Source organism: Diorhabda sublineata, chromosome 4 (genome assembly GCF_026230105.1).
Source record: "Diorhabda sublineata isolate icDioSubl1.1 chromosome 4, icDioSubl1.1, whole genome shotgun sequence".
NCBI lineage: Eukaryota > Metazoa > Arthropoda > Insecta > Coleoptera > Chrysomelidae > Diorhabda > Diorhabda sublineata.
The window spans coordinates 7916766-7929708 of NC_079477.1; the positions used below are offsets into that span (position 1 = coordinate 7916766).

General features: G+C 31.6%; 1 protein-coding gene across 2 annotated transcripts in view; it reads left to right on the top strand.

The window, feature by feature from the left end:
* The window catches only part of LOC130442652 (ecdysone-induced protein 74EF), a 307190-nt gene that overhangs the window by 63371 nt on the left and 230876 nt on the right, over window positions 1-12943 (top strand). Inside the window, exons 2-5 of one of the 2 annotated variants that reach the window (XM_056776959.1) lie at window positions 4333-4394; window positions 5143-5358; window positions 5540-5749; window positions 6507-6732. In XM_056776959.1, coding sequence (XP_056632937.1) covers window positions 5269-5358; window positions 5540-5749; window positions 6507-6732 — 526 coding nt within the window. In that variant the 5' untranslated portion in view covers window positions 4333-4394; window positions 5143-5268. The remainder of the gene's footprint in view (window positions 1-4332; window positions 4395-5142; window positions 5359-5539; window positions 5750-6506; window positions 6733-12943) is intronic. The other variant, XM_056776960.1, reaches the window with a different exon arrangement.

Here is a 12943-nt window from a genome sequence, read left to right on the forward strand (position 1 = left end):
CGCACTGTGATTATTTATTTCGTGGAATTTTTTTCTTACATTATATTATACCTTGTTGCAGGAACCATATTTGACGTTAAATGTTCGTTATTATTCACAGCAAATGTGTTTTTTTAATATTTGTTTTTAGCATTTATATTGTAGTACAAAATTTCAAGAAAAACAGACGCGAGTAAGATATCACGTACGTACAATGTTGCCAGAATTTAAATTAGTGTGGGGATTGGGGAAATTTTGAATATTGAGCTTCGGCCAACTGTAAACTTTTGACTTTGACTTTTGACGTTTTTTATCATCCCTATAATGTTCCAGTATACTACATCACAAAAATCCGCCCAAGTTATTACTTTAATCGAAAAAGGACAGTCAGCGAACAGACAGAAGAAGATTTACAATCGTTCAGTGACTATTAGTCAGTGGACAGTAAGACGGAGCAAGCACGCCTGTGTTCCGAAGACCAAGAGAGCGGTTTGTAGTTTGCTGCTTTGAAGAGCAAAGTGCTTATGGAGTTGGTTCCTGCATGATTTGGGATAGATATATCGAGGAGATTTGAGCAAGCCATATGGTCCATTACGAATTTATCTTTATCAATGGCAATACAAGGCCGCATACCGCCAGAATCGTACAAGATTTAATTGCAGAAGTGGGTTATGGATACAATCCTGACTCAAAACCGATAGAATATTTATGACCTAAAAAGAAGGATTCGAGCTAGACGTCCTATCCCAAACTAGATTTAATTTAACTATGTTAAAAATAGTTTTCATAAATTTATACTCACATTAAAGAATATTAAATTGTCTTTCAAGAAGCATATTTTTTTATCTGTTGAATAATTTAAAAAAGTATAGAGTTAAGGTTAAAAGTTTACAGATTACGAGCTGCTTTAGCTTTCTATAAGCACAAAAATAGCACAATGGAGAATAAAAATATTATAAATAACAAAATATTATTACAAAAATGATAGTAATATGAACCTGATTTTCTCAAGATTCAAGCAGTATTTCATTAAATTAATCATGCCGATAAAGAATATGTGGCATAGACGGAAGTGAATTTTTGTCAATTACTAAGATAAAAATGTTTAATAATTATAAATTATTATTCCATTAAAACAGAATCTTGACTCATTATCCTCGTTCCTTTGCATTTTGAATAACGTTATAAAATGATCCATTCATCCTCTAGATTACATCGCAGTATGTTAACCCAAGCCAATTACAATTGTTGTAATATTTATTTACATAGTTTTCCATTTCGATGGATTTTCTCGGTTGTGCAGGCTGCTTGACGTTAAAAACTTTCTCCGCTCTCGCGACCTCTATGAGAGAAATAAACTTTTAATTGGACTAATGGTGAAAGTGACATAACCAATAAATATTTTCAGTATACAGAATCGGAATTAGCCAAGAAGCCTAATACGTAATAATAATTATTACAAATAATAATGATAATATTAAATCGAAATAGATACGGGCAACTTAGCCCATGCAATCAAAACCTATACCACGCCTATTTCAACGTACCCTTTTCGAATTCTCAAATGGACACAAACAGAGTTAGAAGATCGACCACTCGAAGTGATCCGCTATCGAAACAACATAACCCCGAAAAGAGGGTGAAAAATATTTAATTAACATGGTCAACCTACACTTTCGATAGGTAATTAAACTACCTGAATTATTTAACTAAAAATCAGAAACCTTAGCATTACATCGGATTATATCCAAGACGGATAAGGATTCTTCATCTCTGAACCTCGCATCACCAGAATCTGACATCAAGTTAGTGTTAGATAACGAGAAGCTAAAGCAATGGTTACAAAAGTCATTACACGGTAGGCATCATCACGACCTCAACCAGTCAAATATTGACAACCAAACTTCAAACAGATGGCTTACAAATGAAAGCCCCTTTCCAAATACTGAAGGCTTCATGGGGGATAAGTTATCAACACTAACAACAAATTTCAACAAACATCAGATATCATTCAATATATAACATCTGCTTGTAGTTCCAAGCATCGGCTTAATCAAGTGTGCAACATCATTTACCAGAAATTGGCCAACAAGTTCGATCTTCCCAATACCTATATACCATAGTACAAAATGACATCGTGGGGGTTCTTAGGAGAGTCAAGTCAGTCCTTCTCGTCGACATTCCATACCGAAAACTCTTAATATTCTTAACATCAGGAGAAACAGGCCAAGTACGCAAATCGTACAATTGAGATTAATTAAATGTGACCAAACTGGAATTATCAAAAAACACTTTCACTAAATCTTTACCACACAAGGCGCGTGTTTATCATGTGAACAGAGCTTAATCCTTTCAATACTTTGTACCTGATATAGGTACCTAAATGATACTGGCTCTAGGCTGACTAGGACATAAGTCTTTCGAATATTGATAATAATCAGATAATCGCAAAGGAAGAGGACTCATAAGCAATGAACAATAATAGAAATTACGAACTACTTAACAGAGAGACAAAAGCAAAAATATAATAGAAAAATATACAAACAAATCAGTAGATGAAATGAACCAGGAGCCAAATCAACAAAAAAAATTAAGCGAGATAAATGATGGATAAATGGAAAGAAATGCATCGATACTACGCCAAAGAAATCCACAAGAATGGTACTGAGTACACTGTTTACACCACCACTAGACCAACATTCACAATTACATTGCGTTTCGATAACTAAGTTATCGTCTTCAGAGAAATTCCATCTTAGTCACAAGGATGATATAAAAAAATAGACATTTAGTTTAATGACAACAGAAATTCATAAAAGTGAAACAGTATGATTTATAATAGCGTCACAAGATCAAGCCATTCAACCAAGTACAGAATAGATTTTCAAAGAAAAAGTAGACTCCAGTAGAATGAAACAATTGAGCACTTATGGATGTCTATGATGAAATGAAGGATACACAACTACAAATAGACAGTGGTGGCGAATAAACTGGATATGATAATCAAGGACTTCAAAAATACGACGTTTCTATTAATCGATACTGCCATCCTGTCAGAAGCTAAAGTGTCCAAAGAAGTCCAAAGAATGTGTGAACTCCAAATAACTATCATCTCCTCATAATCGTAGAATCGAAAAAAATCAACAAGTCGAATTGTTACAATGCATAAATATCTAATAAAAAACTGTCGGTCGAAATACGTTAAATAAGGGTGACGCCACATTAGCATCAGGATAAATTTGTTTAATGTCATATGTACATTATTTTGTACAACGCAAGGCGTTCAACTTCCTAAAGAACTGATTGGGTTAAAAATAATATGAATGTCTATGACAGCATCATTCTGGAAGGTTTCTGAACTGTTATTTATAATCGTATACAGCTGGATACTTTTCTCCCATAACAGATATTCTTTTTTTTACTCTATCCTCTATGAAATTAAGCAATAAATACTATCTAGAAGTGACGTAAGTACATTGAAACCAATTGATTTAATAGAGAAAATACTTAACAACAGATTGTTGCTAACGAATATTCATTCATTCAGGATTGCTTCTATGACATCTCACATAAATCGTTTTATCCCGGAATATTTTTCCGAATTTTAAAGTCACAACAGTGAAGAAATATAAATCAATAAAACCGAATTTTATGGAGAAATTATCACTTCCATGGTATAATCTTGAAGCTATTAGTGAAAGTCTTGAAATATATTAGATAATATTGAAGTTTATGTATTATTTATGATCCTTTATGGTAATGAATAAGTTCATTTACTTCCGTCTCACTACTATGGTGGTCAGATGTTATTACATTATCCTCGAGCCATATAATACAGCGCAATCAACTTAACACTATTATTCGACTTTTCGTGAGCGATAAGTCAAGTTTGGATACACGAGGTTTCGAAAGTATCGATTCTACCTCCATATCACCTCGTCAAAATGAGCGAACAGGATCATAAAAGCACGTCAAAGTCGAAGCAAAATGAATACAACTGTTACTGTTTTCTTTTACTCATAGGAAAACAACGTTGTAGCATTGAAACGGATATAATTTGGACACGTGATTTTTCACAACAATGCGTCACCGTATTCATTGGTCTTTATTCTTTTTAAAAAAACCGTATACTTTCTTCAACCTTCGTACAGCTTCTTGCGACTTTTGACGAGTTCCTAGGCTGATCAACTGAATTTAATGCGACGAATGCACTGAAGGCAAAAGTTTTTAAAATTAGTTATCGAAATTTGGGAATTGTAGTTTGCAACTTTTATTTGGGTAGTTCCCAAACTATATTTGTTCTTAACTTTTTGTGGGAATCATTTGATTTAATTTACTATGTTTTTGTTACAGATTAAAACAAAATCAAGGTTCATGTTTTGGAAAAGGTTCAAGATTCACAGGGACATTTCAAGGTATTTGTATTGATATTTCAAATGATTTGAACCGAAATTCTATTACAATGGTAGATTTCCTACTTAAGAAATAATCTTCTTATAGGAAAATTACAAATTTCAATGTCTGTAAACTGAAGTGTGTTCATTATAACACATATCTTCTGCACTCGACTGTGCCCTTCATTATTAATTATATCTTTTGTTTTTGACCATGCATGGTATGGTCCGCATTGAATTAATTGCCAGCATCATCTCTCATCTCGAAATTATTGTCGTATAATGGCATGTGAGGTTTTTTAGCATAGGTTCTTTAAACTAAGAAATACTCTTTCGATAGTTTCATTTATCTTCAGAATATGACTATTTTTGATGTTGTTTTTGGTTACATCGAAGTTTATGTCGCATTTGGGATATGTTTTTGTACTTAAAATGCTATTACAAATTTTTTAAATTGACGTATTACAGATTTATCAGTCTTGAACACAAAATGTGAACCTCAATTATTCTTTATCACCCACCTGTGATCATGATAAGTTTTTTGGCACAATACAAATTTCAATTAAGTTGATCTATTCCGTATTCCATCTATGTTGTGCCATTATTAACGATTCTGCCTATTTTTATAATTATTCTTGCTGCATCTTTTTAAGTGAAGTAGGCTTGTTTGGGATTGATTAAAAGCATATGTATATAACGTCTTTGTACTTTAACCATCAGCTTCATTTAACTCCCTTTGATATATTTAAGATATTTTCCAATTTTTCAGATCTCTTCTGATAATATATTGGGAGGCATCTAAGATAGGATAGACTGGAGACATTGTGAGTTTTTAATTGGGCAGGAGGTTAGCAACGTGGAGGGGGCGCATTCCCTCGGGGGCCACCAGTTGCCCATGTCGTTGGTGATGCCATTTATTGACAACGACTTACTATGGAGCTCCGATCATGACGGAAAGATGGTTGATATATCTTCCTGCCTCCAAGTAAGCAACCATATAATACATGTAGTTCATGATACTTCATTTTTATTATCGAATTTTGGAATACTGATGATCACTTTATTACTCAAATGACAATAATTATTCGTTTAAACATTTCAATGAACTTCAGAATGCAATGTTTGAACAATTATAGCTCCTTATTATCTTATCAATAATTTTTTAGGATGCCTCCGTTGCTGTTGGTCAACAAAACGTCGCCACTGGAGCCAATGGCTTGGGTGAATTATCTCAATCCGATCTCAACACCCTCGTTGAACCGCCCATGCAGGAACCTAATATAGCTGATGAAGATATATTTAAGCATTTGTCAGATACAACTGCCATTGAAATTGAAAGTATTTTAAGTGAATTTAGTCAAACGACTTATATTAAGGTAAGTATGAAATCATTTATAAATATTTTTTAAAGCGTTTAATAGTGCCACCTATGAATGAAGTAATAAAGCGATAACTTTAATATACGTTGAATAGAAGTGAGAGTGGTAAATGTTTATGCACATCAGTTTCTTTTTGTTCGACTGCAACAGAAAGTTTCTAGTTAAAAGAAGTTATTGAGACATAATGATTTAGTTGCCTTCTGTTTAGATACGATGTCGATAAATTTACAATCGAGTGCTATTTTAATATCCAATTAATTTACTAAGTCCAGGTGAAGATGAGAATACTATATCTTGAATTCAATTTATTTGTTAAAAAAAAATACTTTAATTATGTGGAAAATTTTGTAAAACTATAATTTTAACAAAAAAAGGACCAATAGATAAGAATAAATAAGAGTAGAATAACATATTAGCTTAATTTCTTCATATCTATTATTTCAAAAAACGACCTCTAGCAGTAATTATAAAAAAAAGACTAGTATCTATTAGCAAAATTACAGATTTCTTTCCTTTAGTTACTTTGGGTATGAAGTAGGCAGGAACAAGTCAAAATATTATCTTTATTGATTTTAATTTGGATACTATTATTTATAGTTGAAAAAAGAACAATCATTATTCTCACACTTTAATATAGATCAATAATATCAAACTGAGTTTTCAAAAGAAATATAATTCACATCATGTTAAAGTTGTTCTCGCCATCTATTGAAATAAGTTTGAGTCCACACTAAAATGAAAGTTCCTATTTCAGCAAGAAGAAAATAATAATTCTCCTAATGATGACCCCGACAATAATTCTTCTTCCGACCAAAAGAGCGCGCAAGTGCTACTCGAAATGCGAAAGTATACAATCGCGGCCGCGAATCCGATTCTCGCCGAGAAACTTTCTACACCAAGCGAACAAAATTTAACACAACTTGGACCAAGTTCGGGTAGTAGATCACAGCTGGCGCCACTGATACCAAAAGTAGAAAAAGGTAAGTGAACATAAAAACATTGAGTTGCAGGAGGATGAGAATTTTGGAAAATACATTTTTAGAATGTCATTGAGAATTGTTGATTTATTACGTTATTTATGTGTTTGAGGATAAATAGTTGGACCTGTTCAGATATTAATTAGACGAAGGTGAACTTTATTTTAGATATTTGTGCATAATTGTAAAGGTTATGTAAATATTAAATGTTTTATTATATTGGAACATTGTAGTCATGTAAACTGTAACTGTTCATGACATAAATATATGTTGGTAATTATGAGTAGAATTTTTTTCCCTTTTATTAATAAGTAGGAAACAAAAATACCAATAAAATTGTAATAAGGCAAAATTCTTTGAAGAGAGAGTGACAACTATAAAGTTGATGCGAATGCCATTTTTCGAAAATGAATAAGAAAGATGTAAAATGTTCATAAGAGATATACTCAATTAGTGAAAATAGATAATTTAGAGACTTGTAATTTTCGTAGAGGGGACCATAAGTGTGATAAAAAATCAAAGAGTTATCGTTAGTCATAATTTTAAGTAGGATTTATTTATTAACGGATTGAATTAGAGAATTTAAATTTATTTAGTTCAAAAAAGTTTCTTATAGAAAATCCCATGGTGTAACTCTTTTTCTATACTTTCAAATGTATTTGATATTAATAGACTATTTTCGAACAAATATATTGTCATATATTGGTGCAGACATTGCTATGAAACTAAGCGACACCGAGCTGATCATTCTAGTGAATCTTGTACTACAATTAATTAAACCAATTAGTATGAGGAATTACCTGGAATGTCTTTAACAAATCCTCAAATTCTTTTCAAACAGGATACTTTAATATTCTTTTGGATAGATTTCAATCCTAGTATCGATTACAATAATATCAATATAATTTGTTGAATCAATAAAAGTCTTATGCGCTGAACTTAATCTATTACTTTGTTTGTATGTAAATTTTTGGTTTCTTGAGTTCAACTTGCACCTATTTTCCTTCCTAGCAACAGTATCTACGCCTGTTAGTTTTTGATACACCTAATATCATCATCAGGTGTTTTCTGAAACAAAAAGGTAATCAGGAGGTGTAGCTTATTTTTGCTTTGAATATCAAAGTTCTGAAAGTACTTTTTGGAATTATACAGCTAAGGCAGGTACCTTTTTCCGTAACTCTTTCTTATAGGATCGTTTTCCTTTCCTACAAAAATATAATTAAAGGTATGTGAACTCATTGGTAATAGTAGGTTTTTCCAATAAATAAACTATATGAATCTCGCATACTCTTGGTTATTCTCACATTAGTTTTGAAGCGATGATATGAGAGCTCACTGTTCTGATAAATACATAACTATCAGAATTATTGATATATGATTTTTCTCTAAGATTCTAAGTTGATCTTCATAGCAAGTATGTATGTGAGATTCTTGAACAGAGTTCTAGTATTTGGTACTACCCCTAAACACTCCTGGAATGGTATTTATTTTGTTTGGGTTATGTAATACTTTTCCCAGTTCTCCTTCTTATATAGAACAGTGTTGAAATTCTTTTCGATATTTATTTTCTCGCTCTTAAGATGTACTTTGTTGAAGAGGATCAGATTCGCTAATTTTTTTATTGTTTCTCTGTTAGATAAGCTCTGAATGACACATGTATATAAACAGATGAATAGGTGTGAGTTTTGTGAAAACTTTTAGTGTTTTTAGCTGGACACTTTCTCGTAGCATCAAATTAACACACATTGAAAAAGGGTTTTCCTCGTACTGTTTTGTTTTCTGCTTTGGTATACCTGTTGTAAAATCTTTGAAATATTTTTCCATTTTTGAAATTCTGAGCTTTTTGTATTTTTAAGCGACAAACTTTTGTTTTAGAAAAGCAATCAGTTGACTAAGTTTAGTTAAGTAAATATTATTTTCAAATGAATAAGTGCTTTCTAACTTTTGATAATAGCTTCATGAACTTGATTATTTTTTGGTCTTGAAAATATACTTATAATACCCTTCCTATTCTCAACATTAATTCACATAATGGTTTTTTAATAGTTACTTCTTAGCATTATTCCAGCAACTGTACAAAGAATTACTGGGAGCAATAATTCATTTTATAATGCTTAATACCTTCAATTTTGACATTGACACGAGAGTACCAATAATTATGATATAACAACAAAACAAAAATATCTATTATCTAGAAGAATATTCCAATTACACGTAGGCCAAGAGCCGGTTTTTTTTGTAAAAAACGTACGGGAACAGGTATTTTTTTAATATGTTCAGGGGTGTCCCCTAAATTAAAATTCAAGTGGGCGTCATGGGGGGGGCTTCACTTCAGGCATCATCTTGAAAAACATTAGAGATCATTATTGTAGATAATGTTTTTCATCTTTTTTATTTGAAACTTTCTTTTGTACAACGCATAGGTTTCCAATGAAATTTATAGAAAATTTTATGCTCTACAATTCAGTTACCACCATTTTTAATTTATCAGTGACCATTAACTAAATATATAGTAAAAACCATATTTAAAAAAATTTGGAGCGCTGTACTTTTTTTTCAGCACCTACTTTTTTGGTTGGGGCTCTTGGACTAGCTCGTAAACTCATGTAGTGCAATGTAAAGTTGTTGAAAATAAATACTAAACTTACTCACTCTGTAAACTGTAAAGATGAAACTCTTTATTAGTGTTCATCGTTTTTTATAGCCACATCAATTATTTATTTTATAACTATATACTAAATACAAACTGTGCTTCTGTGTGTGGTGTCTCGATCAGATCTTGAACGTTCAACATGTGTTTCTAGTTAAAACATCCTATAAACCCATAATTGTTAATGGTAAAGAGGGCAAAAGGGATGACCTAACTCGATTTAGATCACACGCTTTGAATATGTAAGAAGAGGAATAAAAAACTGTAATTTATCGCTTTCTTTTAGGGTCTATAAATTTGTCGTCTACATGGGGGTGAGTTAGGAAATTGGAAAATTAGAGGGTGTAAAAAGTGGGGTAGGTAAGAGGAGTGTATCTTATACAGTTAATTTTATAATAATTTAATATCAGATTAAGAAACTGCCTTCACGTTTGATAAATGCAAATTATTTGATTCAAATTTGATATAATGAATTATATTACGACCGTAATATTTCATGCTCGAGAAAAAGTTGAAAAAGTGACATGAAAGCTTGAACATCCAGTAAAAATTGTATTTCGGTAGTACTTAGTATATATTGATAGTTTTAAAGCCAAGGGGTCTTAGCCACATCCCTCAAAACATCCAAAAAATGGAAAAAACATTCTTTGGTAGAAAAATTAGTAAGCTCTATAATTTATAGCTTACCTCTAAAAAGGAATAAGGTGTATTTGATTTTTCTATATTTTTTTCACGTGCATACGTCTTAAAAACAACATTTAAGAGGTGAAATCAGGCTTAGGACTTTTTTTGCTCAGAAATTTGCTACGTGATTTATGAAATTTGGTTTAAGCCATGATTATGCAAAGATTTGAAATATGTGCATAAAAAGGAAAGTAAGCAATATTTTGTAATCATCAGGCAGTGTTTTGTATTGTCTTGTTAATTAGCCTACTTTCTGTTTTTGAATTTGTTCAATATCAGAATTCTTTATAATGTGTTTTCATTGGTGTCTTGAGATTTTTCTTTGTTTTCTTTATTATAGTTTAATGAGTGAAGAGCTGAAGCTTTACATCTTGCACGTGGAACAAATAATCTTCACTCTCTGTTATCTAGTCGTGTTTTGCATATGTTGTATTTTTCACAAAGACCATATCAAGGATTCCAAAAGTTCTTGTATTTACAAAATTAATATAACAAGAACGTAATACGCACACAGTTTTAAAGCAGTGAGAAACATAAACTACATGTAAAAAAAACTGAAGCAAAAAGGATCTGAACCACCCATAACTACATAGTAAATTCCAATACCTAAGCCATATAACTCCAAAAGAAATTAGATTTTAAAGAAAATTAGCTAAATAAAGTTAACATATAATGGCTTAAAGATCCTAGACATCCTCATAATTTGATGATTAACATCGTCAGAAATATCAGAGAGTTACTGTATTTTTTTATTTTATTGACGTGATAACATATAATAGCACCCCATACCATATCTTCAACAGTACGATGTATATTTAATGAAAACATTTGTCTTGTCTCACTCGACCATCATAAGGTTAGTCCCAACCTATTAAAAACCAATCAACTTAGGTATCGTTTGTGGATCGTTTCCGGGACGTCTTTTCGATACTTGGTTCATAGCAAGTACTGTTACCAGAACCGTACATAGCCGGAGATTTCGCAGAAAATATCATTGTAACCGTTCCAAGAACGGTCCAGATTAACAGGTTGGAATAAAACTATATATGTCTCTCAGTACAAGGATAAGTCACTGCTAGTGTTCCATTTCTAATTCAAGTCGATTGCTTATATATAATATTTAATTTCAGATGGAAATTATAGTTATATAGATAATTTTAAATTATTATTGTGGCTAAAGTGAGCTTATTCAATTCAAACCAAAAATACATATATTTAAAATAAATTTGAAAAGTATTTGAGGAGTTTAATAATCTAGAAATTTTCAAATCAAAACTATAAACGTTAGATTGCGGCTTTACTCGCCAACAAACGACGACATAAAGTGGAAAAAAGATTTTAGTAATTAAATAAAAAGAATGTTTAACTAACAGACAGACAAATTCCAATTTTGTATTAGAAAAAGTTAAATATGGTTTTAATAAATATGATATTCACTAATCAACCACGAACCCTTCGACAATAATATCAACACTCTCAGCAATCTGTCTCTATTTTATGGTCAAACTAATGTCTACTTTGTGTTTTATAGTATTTGGGAGTAGATCTAAATGATTCATGGGGTTGTAAATTTTTTTGACGACATTATCAGGCAAACTCAGACAGGCAAGATCCTTTAACGCTTTTTAATAGCTACATGTTAATCATTAAAAATAGTTAAGAAAATAAGGAAATGGACTATCTACTATTATCGATAGAATGTCTACCACCGAAATAAGAATAAAACAGGAACTATTATCATTTGATTAGGTTTTTTCATTATCATTATCGTTTCCTCGACTTGTGAATTTTCTGTAAATTTAGGTAAGTAGTAAGATCAACTGGTAGAACCGTAACTATTGGATTCTAATTCATTATAACCAATCACATCTTATCCTGTATTCTTTATAACTTTCTAAATATTCCTACGACTTATCTACGCACGCTTCTTCAATAACTTCTTGCCATAAACCATTACGTACCTTTTCCCAACTCTTCATATTTGTATTACACTAGGGCTCACTCTACGTAGCCTGCGCCTTAACAAATTCATCATTTAAACAATATTTATCTTAAGACAGATAGCATAGGAAAGCATCGAATTCAAAATTGCTGCTTTGATTTGCTTCGTGGAACTAACACAAGTTTTTGACTAGGTACGATTTGAAGACTTTCTGAAACTACTGATAAAAACGACCAACGATTTATAAAATTAATTTAAAAACTGCACACCAACAACAATAAAAAGAGATAATAAAATGTCAGAGGAAATATAAGTAGAAGTTAAAACAGCTTTATCCCAATCCTCTTCTTGATCATGGACGCAATAACCTCTGAAATGTACACTAGCATACAAGGCTGCGAAAATTAACTCTTACATAAATGACGAGTAGTAAAGAGAATAAATCTAAATATATTTTTACAGAAGGAGTGAATATTACCAGTAGCAGAAATCTAGTAAAAGAAGTGAAAAGTCAGTTGACAAAGGCATCAACCATTTTAAATGTCAATTGAGGGTAAAGTGAGAATCTAAAAGTATTATGGAAGATCTTTTATGACAAATGTTGGAGAAGAAACAGCCGAAAATATTACTCCGAATAATTAAATTAAGACTACTACGGGAAATAAAGGGCTAAGACTACGAAAAATTTGCGAAGTGGAAGATATCAGATGGGTCAGAGGTAGAAGAGCTTGAAAACATAAATTGGACCGAAGATATGGGAAGAAAGCTGGTTTACGGCATTGCAGTAATGAGGACGACGTAGCTAGACTATTTTCTGTCATGTATGTAAGTGGAGGATGTTAGATGGATCAGAGGTAGGAGAAGAGACTAATAATATCATGCGGACAAAATAATTGATGATCGGGTAGCCAAAATTAGTAAAGAATTTTTAGTAACTG